The 21,198-nt window shown below is 51.5% G+C and overlaps 1 protein-coding gene across 9 annotated transcripts in view; it reads left to right on the forward strand.

Moving 5' to 3' along the window:
• Window positions 1–21,198, forward strand: part of ARRB1 (arrestin beta 1) — a 75,953-nt gene that overhangs the window by 38,267 nt on the left and 16,488 nt on the right. For 4 of the 9 annotated variants that reach the window (XM_043580227.1, XM_043580229.1, XM_043580224.1 and 1 more), the window contains 6 exons: window positions 13,024–13,054; window positions 14,502–14,562; window positions 16,041–16,085; window positions 16,885–17,081; window positions 18,361–18,420; window positions 19,256–19,323. In XM_043580227.1, the coding sequence (XP_043436162.1) occupies window positions 13,024–13,054; window positions 14,502–14,562; window positions 16,041–16,085; window positions 16,885–17,081; window positions 18,361–18,420; window positions 19,256–19,323 (462 nt within the window). Of the gene's footprint in view, window positions 1–9,758; window positions 10,075–13,023; window positions 13,055–14,501; window positions 14,563–16,040; window positions 16,086–16,884; window positions 17,082–18,360; window positions 18,421–19,255; window positions 19,324–21,198 lie in introns of those variants that run through there. The other 5 variants (XM_043580230.1, XM_043580223.1, XM_043580226.1 and 2 more) reach the window with 5 other exon arrangements.

Raw genomic sequence — 21,198 nt, forward strand, 5'->3', positions numbered from 1 at the left:
GTTCTCTGCTAGCTAGAAGGCTACTTACATGTGTATTTCTGTGGTGTGTGTTTGGCATGGGGGGGGGTGTTGTGCGTGAGTTGTGTGTTTCAGGTGCACATTGTGCTTATATTTGTGTGAGTGGTCTGTCTGCGGTGTGTATAAGTGTCTGTGGGGTACATGGGCGCCTGAGGTGTAAAACAGGTATGGTATGTGTGTGCGGTGTAGGTGAGTGTGATGCGTGTGTGTTTTCTACGCGTGTGGTGTGTGTGACGTCTGTAGGTATAATGTGGAGGATGTGCGGTGTGTGTGTGGTATCTCTGGATATGTGTGGAGTGTGTGTGTCTGTGCGTGTGTGTACGATGTGCATGGTGTGTGTCTGTGTATGAGATGTGTACTTTGTGCACGTCGCCACGTTTAGATCCTTGTTCCACACCGTGTATAGCAGGCTGGTGCTGAGCCATCTACCTGGGCTGGAAACTTAGAAGCATTTACCAGGCTTGTGAATTCCCTTCTCTGTTTAGGGCTCTGCCCAGTGGCGTACTGGTAACAAGTGGCTGTTCAGGAAAAAAACGGGGTGGGGGGGGCGGTGGTGGTGGTGTAGTAATTGCCAATTTCTGTGGTGTAAATTCTCCCACCAAGGATTTCACACTATTAAAGTGGTGTCATCGAACATGGACTTGGGAAGAGATGCACGGTAAGGGCACCATCATACGTTAGTCCACCATACGGATCTAGTGGGCATCAATAGCCTCAAGAGAATCGTAGAGAAATTTAGGGAAATAGCAAGTGGTAAGCTTTGATTATGTCTTCCCTTTGTTTTTCATATCATTTTTTTTTCAACTTTTTTTTTTTTTTTTTGTGGGACAGAGAGAGACAGAGCATGAACGGGGGAGGGGCAGAGAGAGAGGGAGACACAGAATCGGAAACAGGCTCCAGGCTCTGAACCATCAGCCCAGAGCCCGACGCGGGGCTCGAACTCACGGACCTCGAGATCGTGACCTGGCTGAAGTCAGATGCTCAACCGACTGCGCCACCCATATCATTTTTTTTAACCATAAGCTTAGATCTGGATTTCTCACCATCAGTACCACAAACATTTGGGCTGCCGGTTCCTTGTTGGAGATGGGAAGGGGGGTGACCTGTGCATTGTGCAGGCAGCGTCCCTGACCTCCACCCACTGGATGCCAGTAGCACCCCTCCTCCAAGTTGTGACCACCCAAAATGTCTCCAGACATTTCAAGTTGTCCCCCGCGGGGCACATTCACCCTCAGTGGCGAGCCTTGGCAATGGCTGTGTTTAACCACCAGCTCACAAAATCTACAAACCCGGCAGTAGGCTCTTATGAGCCTATAGGAGCCCCCTCCAGCACATCAAGGACACTATGTCTGGCTAAATGTAGGGCATGGGCTTTTCCCTCTAGAATTCTTTCTCAGAAAAGAGCCGCCACCTTAGGCCATAGCTTACAGTCTGAACAGAGCCCCAGACCCCAGAGGGCTCTCAGCCTTTGACCCGCCCCCAAGGTGGTCGACAGAGTGGGTGAGGGGTTGCCATGGTGATCTGTTCTGATGTTTAGTAAAATGTAAGAGGAGGAAAAAAGTAATGCTTCTGAATTAATATCTCATTTTCATATGTTATTCTATAACTCTGGAAGTCTGTATGTTCAGATTGGCAAAACAAAACACCACACCCAGACAAATGAAACTTTAAATGAAGTCTTCCGCTGGGACAATCTGACCCCCTGTGTCTGGGGCCACCCTGTGTGGCCCGGGCTCCTGCTGAGGCCCATGCGGCGTGTCCCATCCTGCAGGCCAGGCTGCCCACCTCTGACTGGCCACTTGGCCCAAGTCCTATTTTTCCCCAGCTTCAAGCTCAGGGTTTGGCTCTCCTCGATTCATTCATTCAAAATATTTACTTAGCACTGACTATGTACCAAGGAAAATGAATGACTGAAGGAAGAGGTTTCTGCTCTCTGCAGTTTTTCAGCATTCCGTGGCTGTCACTGAGGCGAGGAGAGGCACAGGCCCATGTGGATGTTGAGGGGACACGGGCGCTGGAGAGAGGAGAAGAGGGGAGGGGCGGTAATGTGTGTGGGTGGCTGTCTTATGCCTGGAACCGAGCGAGACATTGTCCATCGTCTCATCCCACCCGCCCGCCGTGCTTCTGAGGGAGGGTCTGTGTATTTATGGAACATCTGCCTCCCTGCTCCAGAGTGTAGGTGCCCTGAGGACAGGGTGCAGGGGCCTGTACCTGCAGGAGATAAGAACAGTGCCAGGCCCAGAGACTGGAAGATAAAAGGAAGAAAAGAAAGGAGGGAAGTCAGAAAGATGGATGGAAAGAGGAGAGAAGGGAAGGAGGGAGGGGAGAGGCGTAAGCAAAGCCCCTCTGGAGATGAGGGGACTCAGGACAAAGGCACTGACTGAAGCAGTCAGGGAAGGCTTCTTGGTTGAGGTGACATAGGGAAGAAAGGATTGCCGTTGGGAGAACCGAAGGAGAAGCTTCTATAGAAAGAAGAAATAGGGCATGTCCCCAGAGGTATCTGAAATGTGAGGGTCTAAACTGGGAAGAGAACATCATATTATAAACTATTGTTTTCCATCTGAGACTGGGAGGAAGACAACTTAAAAAACTTCCCTGTCTCCAGCAAGGATAACATAACCATCTCTTCCCACCCCAAGGCCTTCTCACTTGAGGGACATTTAGGCAGGAACTGTCCCCCGGGCACCAAAAGCAAGGCACAGTGTTGGCCAGTGGAAAGGTGGTAACAATAATCATCATATTACCAATGATGTTGGCTTCATTTGATCAATTCCCTACTGTGTACCAAGTCTTTCTATATGCCTTCAACCTGTGAGGTAGATATCACCCGAATATTCCAGACAGGGAAAGTATGCCTCAGAGAGGTATTAAACTGGCCCGAGGTCACACAGGACTCAGGCAGGGTCTGCTTGCTTTTAGGGTCTGCCCTGTTTCCTGCGCCAGCAGCCCTCCCTTCCCTCTCTCAACCCTAGAGAAGACTGGAGAATGTTCAGGTGCTGTCTGCGGGCTCTTTGGGGTCCAGCTGCCAGCCCACTCATTGAAAATTTTTATTAGCCCTTGACTTTCAGGTCTCCAGCTTCTTAGGTTACCAGCAAACGGGCCATGCTCCTCCGTTAAGAAACTCTCCCCTCTGTTCACGGCCACCTGGTGGCTCCCCTCCTTCCTCACCCTGCACCCCCTGGAAATCTCCACGAGTATGGATCATGGCCGGAAAAGCGAACATGTGAATGCAGACAGGGGACTGGAAGAATTGCTGTGTGCCCAGAAGCCAATGTGAAGCCCAGAGCCTGGGAGCTTGACTTGGTCAGGGCCCCCGTCCACCACCCCTCGCCTCTCAGCCCTGCCAGGCATGCCACCGTGCCCAGAGAGCCATGCAGAAGCCCAAAGGAGCCATGCTTGGTTTTGAGCTGCAGTACAACAGGAGCACCGGCAACCGGGGGCTCTCTCCTCCCTGTGACTCTGCACTCCGGGCCCCGGCACAAGACTCTTCCCTCCCTTGGGGTGTGATTTCTCCATTTGGCAAATGGAGCAGCCTGTAGCGTGCTCCCTCAGGCTCTCCAAATCTGTGAAATGAGGGTGACATTTCCTGTCTTCCTGTCTCCTTCCCCCTTCCGGGCTGTCCTGACAAGCAGGTGCACTAATGGTGGGTAAACAGGCAGGCAATGTTCTGACACAGGGAGGGCCTTTCAATTCTGGCAGAGCAGACAAGCTTGTACACAAATAACTCTGCTACCAGGGAGTGTGTGATAAGGGCCCTAGAAGCCTCTTTGCTGCCATAGCCACCTGCTCCTCACGCCTCCCTGCTCCCTGATGACTGCTCTCACACCCAGAAAGTGGGTCAAAATGTAGGGCAGAAGGAATGCCCCCTTGTGTGGTCCCCACCCTACCCAACTGAGTCATGATTGCCATTGGGGCAGAGGTGGAGGAAACTTACGGGGTTAGGGCACGTCTTCGTCCAAAATACAGCCCTGGCCAGTCATTCTCCCTCCCCCAAATGCCCATGGCTCCCTGTTGCCTTCTGGTTATGGTCCAAGTCCCTTAGCTTGGCATTGTCAAGACCCTTCACACCTAGCCCAGGGCCTGGCGCGTAGAAGTGCTCCGTGAGTATCTGGGCAGGGAATGGACCCTTCTCTGGCCCATCCTCCTCCCTGGTGCTCATCCCAGGCACACAGGACACACTTCAGCCACACCAGGCTGCCTGCTGTCTCCCAAGCACCCCGTGGACTCAGCCACCTCTTCATCTCTGAATGTTCTTCAAGGCCTTTCTCATTGCTGCCTCCTCCCTTGAAGACCTTCCTGCCTTGCCAGACAGAACCACACAACCCCACTTACAAGGTACTATTATTGTGTGAATGGTTAGAAGTGTGGTCTCTAGAGCCAGACTGCCTCGGCTCCAGTATCTAGCCCTGCCCCTTAACTGGCTGTGTGACCTTGGGAAAATTCGACTCTCTCTCTGTGCCTCGGTTTCCCCATTGCTGACACGGGGATGTAGTCGTACCTCCTCTTAAGGTTGTTGGAGGAACAGTTGAGTTCATCTTTATGACACGCTTACTTAGAGCAGCAACTGGCACCTGGTTTCTCTCCTGTGTGAGTTTTCTGATGTTGACTGAAGACTGAGTAATATTTGAAGGTCTTCCCACATTCACCATATTCATAGCATTTTTCCCCACCATGAACTTTCCGATGCTCATAAAGGAATGAATTGTTCCCAGCGCTTCCTCAGTTCACTGGTCGTGAATGCACACTCGTGAATAGTCTCTCCAGGATGAGGTTCCCGCTGTTGAGTAAGACGCATTTCGTTTAAATGATTTCCCATAGGTGGCTCATTCATGGGCTTTCTCTCCTATGTGTATTTTCTGACACTGACTTCATGACTTTGGATAAGTTATTTATTGGAGTCTTAGGTCTAAAAAATGGGAATATTCAGATGGAATAACATAATATCTCAAAGCATGTGAATTGCTTAGCACTGTACCTGACTCCTAAGGAGAGCTTAGTACACCGTGGTCATCGTGCTTGGTGGCTTTCTCTAACTGGGTTGTATACCAGGGTCATTCATCAGCAGAGACCATGAATTGTTCACCTTAGTGCCCCCAGAGCCTGGCAGCAGTAGGGGCAGTGTGAATGTGGGTAGGTGAGTGGTAAGTGGGAGAACTTTATCAAAGCTGAGCAGGGGCCCATTTTAGATACATCGGTTGTATTCCTGACTCAGCCTGACGGGGGCTGGGACACTGCCCCTGTGAAGCATTTTCTAAGCCTGGTGCCCTTTGATCCTGACAGCCAAAGAGAAGTATAGACAGAAGAAGAAATCTCTAGAGTCTGCTCGCCTAGAGCAAAGGATCATCACCCACCAACATCTTTTTAAACCTTCTCCATCCTCACTGTTGACAGTTTTCTCTTAGAGCATTTGTTCATTCAGCAACATTCAACCCATATTTATTTACAGAGCCCCTACTGTGCTCCAAGAACCATGCTGTGCCCTGGGGATCCAGTGTCAATAACGCAAATGAGATCTGTGCTCTCATTCATGTTAAGTGAAGCAGAAAGTGAGCAAACAAACCATCACAAAGTGCGGGAGATGCTGTGACTCCCCACTGGGTGTGGGACTTAGGGGGAGTCAGGGAAGGCTTCCTGGAGAAAGAAATAGCTGAGCAGAAGACAGCACAGCAGGCCTGGGAGGGATCGTATCACAGATTTACGGACTCTGGATTGTAAAATTGTAGGAGAGACTCTAACATCAAAGGATTCAGAGTAATAGGATCCATATTTCTCTACTTTACTAGCAATGTTTTCTTTTTTCCAGCCTCTCCTTTCACCAAGACCTGAGACATATCTTGTTAGGGAAAACCTGGCGTCTTTGCAAAGTAATTTATGCTTATTATACAACACAGAAAAATAAGATGTATCAAGGAGTGGGTTGGTGGGTGGAGGGAGTCTCCTTCAACCCCTGTTAATATTTAGGCACATTTCCTTTCTTTTCATTTATTTTCAGGGGTTTTTTTTAGTATTATTTTTTAATTGACATATAATTAATTTATATACCATCATATTCCGAATTTTTGCATAAAATGTAGTGGTGTGGTTTTTAGTATATTCACAAGATTGAACAACTGTCTAATTCCAGGACATTTAAAAAAATGTCTATTTTGGGCGAGAGAGAGAGAGAGAAAGAGAGAGAGAGAGAGAGAGCAAGCTCACACATGCATGTGCAGGGGAGGAGCCAAGAGGGAATGAGAGAGAATCCCAAGCAGCCTCCACGCTATCGGCCCAGAGCCAGTGACTTGGGGCTTGGCCACTTCACACCATGAGATCATGACCTGAGCCAAAATCAAGAGTTAGATGCTTAACTGACTGAGCCACCCAGGCGCCCCTAATTTCAGGACATTTTCATCACCCCAAAGAGAAACCCCATGCCCATTAGCTGCCACTCCTCATTTCCCCCTCACACCAACCCCGGCAACCACTGATCCGCTTTCTGTCTCTATGTGCTTGTCTGTTCTGGGCATTTCCTGTAAATGGAACCACACAAATAGGTGGTCTTTTGTGTCTGACTTCTTTCATGTGACATGTTTTTGAGGTTTGTCCATGTTGTAGCAGGAATCTGTATGCTGTCTCCTTTTATAGCTAAATAATATTTCTTTGTATGGATATACCACATTAAAAATACATTCATCAATTGCTGGACATTTGATTTTCTTCCTCACCCTTTATGACTGTTATGAGCAGTGTGTGCTACGAACATTTCTGTACTAGTTTTTGTGTGGGCATCTATTTTCAATTCTTTCAGGTATGTACCTAGGGATCGAATTGCTGGGTCATATGGTAACTGTGTTTCACTTTCAGAGAAACTGCCAAACTGTTTTCCAAAGTGATCCCACCGTGTTGCATTACCACCAACGATGCATGAGGAGGGTTTCAATTTCTCCACATCCTTGATAACACTGTTACTGTCTTCTTTTGGATTGTAGGTATCATAGTGGGTGTGAAGTGACTTTGATTTGCATTTCTCCGATGACTAATAATGTTGAACATCTTTGCATGTGCTTATTGGCCATTTGTTATATCCTCTTTGGAAAAAGGTCTATTCCAATCCATTGCCCATTTTTTTTTTAATTTAAAAAAATTTAACGTTTGTTTATTTTTGAGAGAGAGCGAGAGAGTGGGAGAGAGTGGGAGCTGGGTAGGGGCAGAGAGAGAGGGAGACAGAGGATCCAATGCAGGCTCTGTACTTTCAATTCAGAGCCCGAGGTGGGGCTCAAACTCACGAATTGTGAGATCATGACCTGAGCCGGTCACTTAACTGACTGAGCCACCCGGGTGCCCCTGCCCACTTTTAATTGGATTATTTGCCTGTTTATTGTTGAATTATAATAGGGTTTTTATATATCCTGCATACTAAACCCTTATCAGATACATGATTTGAGAATATCTTGTCTATTCTAGGCGCTGTCTTTTCACTTTCTTGATAGTGACCTTTGAAGTTTAGAAGGTTTTAGTTTCAATAAAAGCAAGTTTATCTCTTTTTTGTAAGTTGCCTATGCTTTTGGTATCATATCTAAGGTTATCATTGCTTGATCCAAGGTCATGTTGACTTACACTTAAGTTTTCTTCTAAGAGTTGCATAGTTATAACTGTTACATTAAGGGCTTTGATCCATTTTGAGTTAATTTTTATATATGGTGTGAGGTGGGGGGGGGTCTAACTTTATTTTATTCTTTCATGTGGATATATAGTTGTCCCTGCATCATTTGTTGAAAGACTGCTTTGCGTTTTTTTCCCCCATTGACTTGTCTTGGCTCCTGTGTCAAAAATCAATTGACCATAAATATATGGGTTTATTTCTAGACTTTCAATTCTGTTCCATTGATTTATGTGTCTATCGTTATGCCAACATCACATACTTTTGATTACTGTAGCTTTGTAGTGACTTTTGAAGTTGGGAGTGTGAGTCCTCCGACTTTATTCTATTTTGTTTTTTCAAGATTGTTTTGGCTATCCTGGGCCTTTGCATTTCCATATGAATTTTAGGGTGAGCCTGTTCATTTCTGGGAAAAAAAAAAAAGAGTCCAGCTGAGATTTTAGTAGCGATTGCACTAAATCTGTGGATCAATTTTGGAAGTATTGCCACCTTAACATTAAGTCTTCCCATTGTTTCTTTTGGTATTTATTGAGTATAGGGTTGAGCTCATGCCAGATATATTGTTTTGAATCCTGACTTATTCTGCTTAATATTTTATCATAGGCACGTCCCTGTGTTACAAAAGCTGCAAGAATAATTTCAGTGCTATGTAATATTCCATTGTTTGGCTGTACCCAAAACTGTTGGTTTTTGGGTAATCTATCATGGAAAGTACTTTGTTCTGGTACCTTCATGGTGCAGGCACAAATGGACACTGGGAGTACAGGTGGCTCCCAGAAGGGCAGCAGGATATTAAAATTGATCAGCAAGTATCCCATGCTGCGGGTAGGGAGTGGGACTCATTGGAAAAGCCAACGTGCTGGTTACTGGAGAGCTGACCTGCCTCCCTGCGTGGTAGCACCAGCCTAAGGGAATTAAATCAGGAAACAGGATCCAACTAACTGCACAGGCATTGATAGAACATGTTCATTTTAGACATGTTTCTCTAGAACAGTGGATTAAAAAATTAAAACATTTGCAACATGAAATTCATCTAACATTGTAACTCAGCTGATCTAAAATGAAAGTTTCACTAAATAATACTTTTTGTATCAGTCCAGAGAAGTGCAGTAACAAACAGCACCCATTTCTTAGCGGTGCGCGAGCTTTCTTTTTCTGTCATATTACACACCTATCATGTAACAGGAGAGCCCTGGTATTTAGTTGACAGAATCCACTCATTGCTGGTTTCAGCGGCAGTGGAAGGAGGGCAGGGTAGGCAGAAGAAATGGCTCCCCAAATATGTCTACATACTAATGCTTGACACCTTTGAACATGTTATAAATCCTGGCAAAAGGGAAATTACGCGTGCAGATGGAATTAAGGTTGCTAAACCAGTTCACCTTAAATTAGGGAGTCAAATGTATTCATAAAGGTCTTTAAAAATAGAAGAAGGGGGGCAGAAGAGGTCAGAATGAGGCAATATAATAAGAACGCAACCTGCCGCTGTTGGCCTTGAAGACGGAGGAAGAGGCCGTGAGACAAATGTGGGTGGTCTCCAGAGGCTGGAAAGGGTGAGGAGAGAGATTCAGCCCTGGAGTCTCCGGAAAAGAATGTGGCCCAGCCAACATCTTGATTTTAACATTTTGAACCTCTGAACTACAAAGCTGTAAGCTAAGTATATGTTGTTTTAAGCCACTAAATTTGTGGTCACTTGTTACAGCCTCCACGGAAAACTAATACACGCACTAGCCCTTAAATGCTTCTGCCTGGAAGTGACATGGGGGCACTTCTAGTCCTATCTCATTGGCCAGAGCAAGCCACATGGGCATGTCTAATTTCACAGGGCTGGAGAAATTTGCCCAGCCTTAGAGGGAAATGGAATATTGGTAAATATAGTAATATCTACTACACCCTTGTTATCTGTGTCTCATGCTTTTATCTTCTATTCTGTAAATGCTGGTGGCAACTCTTTAAGTTGATTTCATTATCAGCTAATAGGTTGTGACCCCTGATTCGTAAAACACCGCTCTATAAGCCCTCCTATGCTCAAGCCTCGTGGAACACATGACACGCCCTAGACAGAGCTGATTGGTCCGGGCATGGGGCACCTGACCCAAGCTGATCAATCAGATTCCTTTCCTGGGAATTTGGAATTGGGCCATTCAGCCAGTTAACAGTGAGAAGCCGAGCGAGAGGCAGAGTAGAAACAGGGTCGGAGTGAGAGCCACATGCAAGCCGAAATGATGGAGGAGCAGAAAAGCCCTGAGTAAGCAGAGAGAGTTGGTCCCCAGAGACCATGGAGCAGCCGACCGGAGAGCAGCGTGAGAACATGCAGCCCCAGGGGGAGAGGTGGAGAGAGAGCAACCGCCTGAAGGGCTGATGGCTTCCCCATTCCTGACTCCAGCACTCCTGCGTTCTGCCTGCGCATCTTTCCCGTGAGATTTTTGTCTCCTTCTCATACCCCCTCCTCCTTTCCTCCAGCCACCCTTGTTGGGTTTCTGTTCTTTGTCTCCAGTGAGCTTTAATTAGTGAGGACACCACTGGTATTTCTCTTAGGAGACCCGGCTTTGACTCTGAGAATCAGGTTGGCGGGGCATGGATGGGTCTCAGGGGTGAGGCAGAGCCAGCCATTCCACAATCCGGAAGTTTGGTTTCGACCGCAGTCTTGCACATTTTGTGCTTGCGCTTCGCAGTAGACCAGCAGAAGCCATCCATATGGTGCTGCCCAAGGGCAGGGCCCGGTGAACTGGAAGCACCCCCCTCCCCGCCCCGGGGTGGGGTCAGGAAGCCGGTGGGTTGTTTCACGGAGGGCTTGGCCGGGCAGCGGAGTGGAAAGGATGTGGATTTTGGAGACAGAGTTCACCTCTCAGAGCCTGAATTTCCTCATCTCTGAAATGGGATTGTTGAGTGGTCAGCAGTGTTCTGGGAAAAATACTCAGAGGCATGACTAGGGCGGAACAGGTGCTCAGGGTATGGGAAGCTGCTGTTGTTGTTTGAAGAAGCCGTCAGAGTCCCAGCTTCCTGAGCAGGTGGCCCCAGGGACTGATTGAGTTATCGGGACATTCCCCACCACTGGCCACGTTTCCTGCCCTTGTTGCCCTCGTTCTCCTTCTTGATCCTTACTCACCCTTTCATCTCTTCCCCCTCCCCTCCCCAGTTCTCATTTCTCCTCTTTTCTGCTTTTCCCCAAAGCTGATGAAAAACACTTGCTTTAGGAAAGCAGCAGTGTTGGCTATAAAGGGCCCAGCCTCTAGACGCAGACGGAATCGGGTCTGAATCCTGACTAGCCTCTTGCTTGCTGTGTGTTCCTGGACAAATGATCAGCTGTCTCTGAACCTCGAGTTCATTATCAGTAAAGTGGGAGTTATAATGCCCCTTTCACAGTGTGTTGTAAGAAACAAGTAGGCACTCAACAAATGCTAGTTCTGTCTTACTGCCCTTTCTCTTTCCATCCCTCCCTTCTTGACTGTCACTCCTCCCAGCCTGGCCCTCAGTCCCCTCCCGTGGTGAGGGTGCCCCTTGGCCCTCTCAAGGATCACTAGAATGGCCTTCCCTGACTCAGTTATTTCCCTGATTCAGTTATAACTCAGGCAGTTGTGATCTCTCCTGTCAGACCCCAGGCTCTTGAGAGTTAGACTGAGGTTTCTGAAAGCAGTTGGGGGTCCCTGTGGCCCTGTGGCCCTTCTCTGGTCTCCTCTGCAGGTCCACTTGGGAGCTGCTGGTTCAAACCATGTGATCTGTATTTTTTCTCACTTTAGCAACTATTACACCCCAGCTGACTGTGGCATTTTCACACTCCAAACACTGCTAAATATTTATAAGGAGGAGAAAAGCCCAGAACCAGGGGAGGTGGGGGAGAGATGCACCAGGCCCTCCTTACAAGCCAGGCTCAGACCTGTCTGTGGTCCCTTGGGCCCCAGAAGTTGGAGGGGGTGCTGTGGAGGCAGCACAGGGCCACCCCCTGACACCCCCCTGGGAGGAGCAACTGTCACTGTGGCACTGTGGGCCTCACCCTGCCTTGCCCTGGATACCTGCTGCGCCCCCTGCCCCTGGGGACCCATGTGGGTTGTGTGGATCCTTCTGGGCCTCTTGTGGGCCTGCTCCGTCCCTCCACTCCATTGCTCTGTTTGTGAGTTTCTCTTTGTGTTCGTTTGTTTGTTTTTTCATCTCTCGTTCCATCTGTTATTTTCATGCCTGCAGGACAGCATCCCTCTCCCCTCCTCTCCCTCCTCCCCTCCCTCCCTGCTCCCTCCTCCAACACCTTCTCTAGTCTCTGAGGCTCTGCCTCTTTCATTTTTCTTCTCTCCTCCCAACAGTGTTGTGAGCAATTCTGGGGCTAGTTGATGGGGGCTAGGTGAGGGGGTCTCAAGCTCCCAGGCCCAGCGGGGAGAGAGGATGGGGTGGGGGCTCTGATGGGGACCACAGTGTGCTCTAGAAGGCCCAGCAAGCACTTTGCAAGGGTTGGGGGCCGCGGGTCTGCCTGATGCACATCCAGTGCTCTGCTGTGTGGCCATGGGAACATCTCCTACCTTTCCTGGGCCTCAGTTTTTCATTTGATTCCTTCACTCATTCATTCATTTACTCACTCTATTAATATTTGTTGAGTGCTTGCTACCTGCTATGCATGAACACAGATTTATTAAACACCTACCAGGGACGCTGTTCTAGATGCTCGGGTCAGGATATTTCAGTGGAGAAGAAAGACCCCAGATCTCTGCCTCCTGGACCTGACATGTTAGCAGTGCAGACAAGCGTAAATTAGCAAGTCGCTCGTGTAGTAGGTTAGCCAGTGGTGAGTGCTGTGGGAAAGAAAACAGAGGCAGAGGAGGAGAGGAGGTGAGAGGGGAGGCCACAGTGAAGCCACGTCACAGAAAGGCATGGGACTGGCAAGCAGATCTGTTGTGGGGACCATGCCCGGGAGAGTGGACTGCCAGAGCAAAGGCCCTGAGGCAGGCCCCACCCTGGTGTGTTGGAGGCAGTGTGAATGGAGGGGTGGGGGGGAGTGGGAGGTGAGCCCAAGGGTAAAGGAGGCAGGGGACACCACACACAGAAGCTTTTCCTCTGCCTGAGCTGGGAGGACGTTGAGCAAATGAGTGGTATTCTGTGACATATCTTTAGAGACTCCCTCAGCCTGCCGCGTGAGGAGGAGGCCGAGGGGCCATGGCCAGATCCAACAAAAGCTGTGACGGCAATAAGGGAGGTTTGGGTGGGCGCCGGAGGTGCTGGGATCTGATTATGCCAGACGCTGTTTTGGCTTTCAAGGCTTGGATGGTGCCTGGAAGCCCTCCAGGCCCTTGCCCTCTGTCCTGCCCAGGGAAGGCCCGCAGGAGCCTTCCCCTGGTGGGATGCGCTAATCCTGGCTTTCTCTTGCTTTCTGTCCGCAGGGTGTTCAAGAAGGCCAGCCCAAATGGAAAGGTGAGTCTGTGACAACCGCGCCCCAGCTCCTCCCTGGCCCCAAGTGCTTGTCCTGCCTTGGCCACTTCTGTTGCCCATGCAGGACCCCACACCCCCCAGTCTGTCCTTAGGAGCTATCCACCTCAGGGAGAGGGGCCTTTCGGGAAACTTTTCTGTCTGCGGGGGGTAGTTCAACTCCCCCAGACTTTAGGGAGCCACTGCTCTGGTTTGAGATCCAGCCTATCATAGACTTCAGTGTGAGTGTGATAATTAGACTAAGCGTCAAGGGCCTCGGGGGCACTGATTCCCCTGGTGTGAGAGGTGCTTGCAGCCTCTTTATTGAACCCTGCCATCACCTAGTTATCCAGGGCAGCTCCCAGGGTCTGTCCTGCTTTCTTTCTTCCCACAGGTCGCAGGCTCCATCCTGCTTTCCTTTCGGTTCAGCATGTAGATATTACTGACATCATTCCTTGTCGGGTGCAGGCCAAGCCGGCGGGGACTGGGCTAGGGTGTTCCAAGACAAATAAGGCACACCCCGTGCCACTCACGGTCAGATGGGGGAGGCAGGCACAGAAACCGGTCATTTCAATAGGAAATGGCAGGTGTGGGATAAAGTGATGCCCAGGGGCTACGGGACCCAGCCTGGGCAGTCAGGGATGGCTTCTCTAAAAGGGATGCCTTGTCTTCCAGGCAAGACAGGGTGAAAAAGGGCATTGTAGGCATGAACGTAACTCACAGGGAGTGTGGGGGAATGAACAGCAGTTGAATCTGAGTGCCAGGAGGGAGGCAGGGAGAGCGGGAGCCAAGGTGGGACAGGTTGTAGGGCTCAGGAGCCCGGACTCCTGGGCTGGCAGATAGTACCACGCGTGCTCCCATGTCTCCCTTCGTGCCCACAGCAGACATCGCCAGTCACTGCTCACCCTTTCCTGCTGAGCCAGGATTCCGCCTTGGAGTCCTTCTCCACCCAGAGCCCCAGGCAGCCCCCATCTATCAGAGTTGGCATTTGGAATGAAACCCATTTGTCATCTTACCTCTGGGCCCTGGGAGCCATTAGAGGGTTTTCAGTCGGGAGTGGCATCATTAGATTTGCATTTTAGGACGACTGGTCTGGCCTAAGGAGAGAAGGGCCTGGAGCTTGCGAGGTTGCAGGCCACAGACCATCAAGGGAGCTGGTGCGTCTGGTGTGCCATCCTCAGTGTTCTCATCTATAAACCAGGAACACTGATAACTTCTTCATAGGGGTTTAGGATAAGCAGGTACTTTCAAAATTGTACAAGGGTTTGTTGATATTAGGGCTGGAGCTCGGGTCCAGGTCCAGTTAGGACTTTAATGTGTGTTAAGGATGGATGGGTGTAGGAGTTTCACAGGCAGCTCCCAGGTTCTCCTCCAGAGCAAGGGCCAGTGGCTTTTCAGGGATGTGTCCCCCAGGCCCACAGCTGCTGACACCCCCTGTGCTTATCCTCCCCAGCTCACTGTGTATCTGGGAAAGCGGGACTTTGTGGACCACATCGACCTCGTGGACCCTGTCGGTGAGTCCCTGCAGAGGCCAGGGAGGAAGGCGGGGGAAGGTGGGGCCGATCCGGCCGCTTCTAGAGAGGGTTTGTTAGAGCCACCTAGGAATAGCTCTCAGGTCTCCAGAGGGGCCTGGTGTCAAGAGCAGGGTGTAAGCGGTTTCCTGTGTCAGTTGGCAAACATTGACACATTTACCGAGCAGCCCCGTTCCCTTCAGTGAGGACCATGTGAGGGGAAAGTGTGGGCGGGTTGAGGGGAGAAGCAGGCAGGGTGGCCTGACGATGACGATAGCAGCCGCCACTCAGTATAAAGCTTCTTACACGCCAGACACCTTTAAGTCCTGGCTCCCACTTCCCTCCCCCAAGAAGCCTTCCCTGACTGATACCTCTGGTTGGGGGAGTGCCCTCTCCACTGATTTGTTTACGGAGTCCCTGGTGCTCAGGCACAGAGGGAATACCCATAGTAAAAGGAGGGGAGATGCTCGGCAGGTTCTGGAATGGGGTGGGCATCCCCTGGCCAGGTATCCCTTGGACCTGCCCAGGACCAGGATAGGACCAGGAGCCCTCTGGCACTCACTTCCAGATGTGGCCTCTGAGATTGCCAGAGAGATTGCTGTAAGGCAGCGTCGGGGGAGGGTGGCAGTGGGCTAGAGTTGGGGAGAGAGAATTTTCTTGCTCAGTGGGTATGCGTATGGTTGAGTAAAGTTTGACCAGACGTAACCAGGAATGCCAGGCAAGGAGGTGACCCCCGAGCCAGAGTTTCTGGCTTCTTGGGGTTCTGTGCAGAGAAAATGTCCTTTGTGTCCAGCTGGACTCTACTGGGTCAGGGCCAGGCCATGGGACATTTTCCATGGTATCGCATGAACCAGGCACCAACTAACCCTTTAAACATATCAACTCACTTAGTCTTCAAAGGAGCCCTGTGAGTTTGGTCCTACAGGATCACAAGTCCCGATCTGCAAATCCCAAGTCCAAGAAACTCTGGAAATCTAAACTTGCTCATACGGTTGACGTGGGATTCACTTAGACGCAAAACCTGACCTGAACCCATAGGGAGCTCTTTACACGTTAGCCTCTTGATGAAAATATCCATGTTTCCCTGCTGAGGTGTTAAGGCGTTTGATCATGGGGCCCCAGATCCTGCAGAGGGTATTACAGAACATATGGAAGGTGTACCATGGGGCCTTTCCACAGTTCAGAACCTCTCAATTCTGAAGTATACCTGACTGTAGGGGTTTCGGACCCACATCGTCATTCTCATTAACAGAGAAGAAGCAGAGAGGTAGCGTGCCCCAGGCTTCCAACTGGATCTGTAAGGCCGGCCTGAGGGCAGGGGTTGGGACATGGTAGTGCTGTCCCCTAGGTGCAGGCCTCCCCATTTCTCTCATGATACCCAGCAGACAGATGGTTGGGTTTGGGTTTGGCGTGGTGTTTGGGGCTCACGAATGTGAGAGGTCAAGTTGGGAGGGTGTGCTCACTCTGTGTCCTTCTTCCAGATGGTGTGGTCCTGGTGGATCCTGAGTATCTCAAGGAGAGGAGAGGTGAGGTGGTGGTCCCCACCTCCAGCCCGTCAAGGGGCCTCCTGTTCCCCACCGACTTCTAGCCCAGGGCTTCCCTGAGTCCTGGGCAGGACATCAACTAATTTTACGGCCCTTCCCTGCCCAGCCCCCCTGGCTCTTCCCTTTACAGTTCCAACAAGCATCAGAGCAGGTGCCCTGGCCTCCTCTGGCCTGGGGCGGCCCACTTAGGCCCATTTTGGGAGAACCTTTTCAGTGCCCTGAGCACTCTCAACGTCAGTATATCATGACTGCTGCAAGGCTGGGGCTGCCCACCAGGGCAGGAGTTAGGGTCTCATTACAGGAGAGAAAATGGAATCCCAGGGAGGTGAAGGGTTTGTCCAAGGGAGACACTGGGTGGGGGTTGGGCTGGGACAAGACCCCGTGCCTTCCAGATACCACCCAGCCCTTATTTCCCCCGCCCTCTGCTCTCTCCAGCCAGTCCCTTCCCCGGCCCCACCCTCCCAGTCCTGCCAGCCTGTGCCAGCCCTCACCAACCCCGTCAGTCTCCTGTGCTCCTCCTCACTTCCGCTGGCCAGAGTGGGAGGTGGGGAAGGACAGAGCTGGTCCAGCAGTCAGCCCCCACCTCCTCCCAGGGGCCAGGCCCGAATGGCCCTCCCAGGTACCCAGTACCCCCATCCCAAGGGCAGCACAGCCCTCCCCACAGGAGCTTCGGGACAGACCTATGAGCTCCAGTTGGGCCGATCCCAGGGCTCAGCTGGTGCTCTGGGGGGCTTGCTTGCTGCCCTCCTGGGCCCGTCCTCAGTGCCCCCTGCTCCCACAGTCTATGTGACACTGACCTGCGCCTTCCGCTATGGCCGGGAGGACCTGGATGTCCTGGGCCTGACCTTTCGCAAGGACCTGTTTGTGGCCAACGTGCAGTCCTTTCCGCCGGCCCCTGAGGACAAGAAGCCCCTGACACGGCTACAGGAGCGCCTCATCAAGAAGCTGGGCGAGCACGCCTACCCTTTCACCTTTGAGGTTAGGGACCGCCAGCCCTCTGGGCAGGCACATGGGGGCAGCTGGGGCGGCAGCTCCATGGCACTCAGTTTCTCACTGTACATTGGGACCTGGGGCACTGTCACTTACACTACCTGGTAAGTGTCTCTTCTCTGGCCACCACCAGGGGCGACACCTTACCTCTGGGCTACTCCTTGGACCCTCCTGTGTCCAGGTCATTGGCGGGAGAGAGTGGGGTGGGGAGAGACTGTAGAGAAAGAAGGAGCCCTTTCTCACCCCTGAGTTATTACAAAGACTGTCTCCTCCCTCAGACCAGCTGCCCACATGGCCCGGCTTCAGCCCAGCTCACAAACCAGGGGTGGCACATAGTGATTTCCCTGCTCTGCCACTTTGCTGAATGGAAAGACTCCCAGATGCTGGATTTTCAAATCTCCTGTTTCTCAGACTCCGATTCTGTGATTCAGTGAAATATCCTGGCTTGCTGGGAGGTTAGAGCAGGAGAGAGGAAACAGTCATCCTCTCCATGGTAGATGTATTGGTTTCCTGTAGCCGTGTGACAAACCACCGCCAACCTGGTGGGAATTAAACACGGAATTAAAACACAAGTTATCGTCTTACAGTTTGGGAGGTTAGAGATCAAAAATGGGTCTCACTGGGCTGACATCAAGGTGTCAGCAGGGCTGCGTTCTTTTGGGGGCTCTAGGCCTTGCCTTTTCCAGCTTCTGCAGACCACTCATGTTCCTGGGCTCAAAGCCTACCCCTCCTGTCTTCAAAGCCACCAGGAGCCAGCCAGTCTTTCTCACAGCCCGACACTCTGACACTGGCTCTCTTGCTTCCTGCTTCCCCTGCCAAGGTCCCTTGTGACCATATCAGACACACCTGGATAATCCCCGATACTCTCCCCATCTCAAGATCCTTAACTTAACCATATTTGTAAAGTCCCTTTTGCCATGTAAGGTAGCACAGTCACAGGTTTTAGGGATTAGGATGTGGACATCTTTGGAGGGGGGTGGGTATTATTCTACCTATTATAGTCTAGGTGAAACCCTTTAGGTAAAGAAAGACCCTGAAATCCTTGGCTTTACTGGAGGGGCCTCTGGCCCCATGTGGGGCATCCTTGTCATGGTCTGATGGGGGAGACATGGTCTGTCCTCTGGAGCCCCGAGTCTGATGGAAGAGACATGGCCTGTTGCTAGGGACCCCCGATCTGCTGAATGTGCATGGGGGTGATGGGTGGGTGACATGGGGAGGTCAGTGGTGAATGTGACAGGAGACCTATTCTCGTCTGTTCCCTTAACAGATCCCTCCGAACCTCCCATGCTCTGTGACATTGCAGCCGGGGCCTGAAGACACAGGGAAGGTGGGTCACCTCTCTCGGAGCATTTCTCTGGGTGTAGGACGTTTGTATCCCCAGGGCCCTGGCTTTCTCTCTGCTAGGTGCTGGAACCCTCTGTGTGGAAGCCTCCTCGTGTCTAGGCCACTTCAATACCACCTCAGATAAGCAGCCCCTTCATACAGGGTGGCTGATACTGTGTCATCCTCACCCCCACATTCAGTTACGTGCAGTCTGTCCTGGGCTTGTTGGCTGTAGCAGACCCAAAATATTCTCTGGACTCACAACCTCACATGGGGGAGGTGCCTTCGTTGTGGCTTCACAAGTGGGGGAACTGGGGCTGAGAGAGAAGTGACACCTCCAGTGTCACAGGCCCCAGATCTCTGAGCCCCAGTTTCCTCATCTGCAAAATGGAGACAGTAGGATGCACCTCCTCATGGGGTTGGGAGGGCGGAGTGAGACACTGAAGCGCTGTAGGGTCTGCACACAGTACGTGCTCCCCAAACAGGGGGGCTGAGGCACCCGCTGTTATTGCCGGGTGGCTGCCTTGGTGAGGACAGCCGCCCAGACCAGGCAGGTGTCTGGAGAGTGGAGCCCGGTGAGGGCAGTTTGGGATGTCCAGTGTCAGGGGAGCTGGGAGAGCTCTGCGGGAAGGTCAGATGGGGGAGGCCGCCGCAGATGGAGGCGGCACTGCACTGGGGCTGAGCACAGGGCCCCTGAGTCAGGCTGAGGGGTGGCCGGGCTGTGGGAGTCTGGTGTTCCCATCCAGCGTCCTTGTTTGTAAAATGAGAGGGTGGGATGGCTGTGCTGTCGGGACCCTGCCCGCTCCAAGGCCCTGTGGTCAGCAGCCCCTTCCCCTCAGGCCTGTGGTGTGGACTATGAAGTCAAAGCCTTCTGTGCTGAGAACCTGGAGGAGAAGATCCACAAGCGGTGAGAAGGGCACAGCTTCCCTCCCGGGTGTGGGCTGCCTGCTGGCAGAGGGAGGGAGACAGGAGCAGCAAAGTCTGAAGAAGAGATAAGTAACAATACCTGGAAATGTGAGAGGAGGGGCCACACATTCCAGCCTCAGGGACTCTGAGAAGGGCCCTCTGGAAGGCCGACAAGTCATGGAGGGTTTCCTGGGGGAGGTGGCTCAGTAGCCCTGGCTCAGGCCTCATCATTTTTTCCTTCACACCACTGTACCTGCCTCCTCCATCTTCCTCCCTGCCTCTAGTCTTGCCCCACCAGGCTGCATGGCTTTTTATTTTGTTTTGGAAAGAAACACAAGATTCAGATTGTTTTTAACAGTGGACGAGATTTTTCCCAGCCACCCTGGAACCCCCTCCCCCCGCCCCCGCCCCCACTTCCCAGTTCTTCTCCTGGGAGGCCATCAGCAGGTGGTGGTTGGGGTGGGTGGGGGGATGGGGGGATGTGGGGTCAGTGGAGGCTTCTAAGCAAGGGAGGGAAGTGGAGTAAGTAAAGCCCCCCCCCTGGGGAAAGTGAGGGGGGTGGTCAGCCCACGTGTCAGAGAAGGTAGTGCTCTCCCAGCCAGGCACAGCCCTGGGCAGACAGTCTAGGCGGGCAGGCGGAAACAGGTGGCCCTGACTTCTGAGCGGGACTGCCCAGCCCTGCTGTCATGCCTGCTCCTCCTCCAGGCAGGCCCTGCCCAGCCTCCTGGTGAGGCTGGTCTCACCCCCAACTCTGATGTGCTCTGCCTCCCCAGGCACAATTCCTCCCGGAGGCTGGCTGAGGGAGGGGCTGCAGCTTCCTAGGGCATGGGCTGAGTTTGCCATCTGGTGGCCGAAGGGTGTATTGCAGGCATCTCTATCTTCAGCCTGGGAAACTCCTGAGTTTGGGGAGATGGGACCCTTCTCCCTGGCTTCTGTCTTCCTTTTCTTCTTAAGACCCGAGACCAGGGGAAAGAAAGGGGTTTGTGGGTTTTTGAAGGGGCCTCACCAGACCAAGGAAGAGGAACAACACTGAAGGCCACCACCCTCACCCTACCATCAATGGGACATTTTATGTCCATACTACTACTAACTGCTATTACTAATGATATAGCAACTGTCATTTATCAAGGGCCAATTAAGGGCCAGACACTATTCAGGGTGATGAACGTGTATGAACTAATTTAATCCTCACAGCAACCCTGTGAGATAGGTGTAGCTATTATTACCATTTTCCAGATGAGGAAGCTGAGACCCAGAGGTTAATTTTCTCAAGGTCATACAGCTAATAAAGGGAGAGCTAAGACCTCAACCCTGGCTATCCAGTTCCGGGGAGTGGAGGTGAGAAACGGGGGTGCTGCTGGCATACCCAGCACACCACAGACACTGCCTCACCGGGTCCCATCCCTTCCCAACTCTTGAGCCCTCCCTCATTTCCTCCCTGAGTGCCTGTCACCTTCATTGAGCACGATCTCTTCTCTGGGCCTCCATCTTCCCACTGAGTCTCTGTCCTCTTCACTGGCCAGCATCCCCCTGACTGAATCCATACCCCTCCCGCACTAAAGCCCATCACCTCTCTGAGCCCCCATTTCTTCATGGGGCCCCTCTGTGTATTTTGATTTAATAGATATTTGGCGGACGTTTGTTAGATGGCAGGCACTGTTGTAGGTGGTGAGAACACAGCAGTGAACACTTTAGATACAAAATGTCCTTAAGGAGCTTATGCTATTAGGTGACATAAGGGATGCAGGAAGTGAAAACATAGTCCCTTTCTTGCCATCCTGCTGGCTACCAAGACGCAGACCCACCTGAAGTGCTTCCATGGGGTAGTTCACTTTGATGGTGTGGGAGTTCAGACCAGGAGATCAAGTGAGCTGAT

Source organism: Prionailurus bengalensis, chromosome D1 (assembly GCF_016509475.1).
Source record: "Prionailurus bengalensis isolate Pbe53 chromosome D1, Fcat_Pben_1.1_paternal_pri, whole genome shotgun sequence".
Lineage (NCBI taxonomy): Eukaryota > Metazoa > Chordata > Mammalia > Carnivora > Felidae > Prionailurus > Prionailurus bengalensis.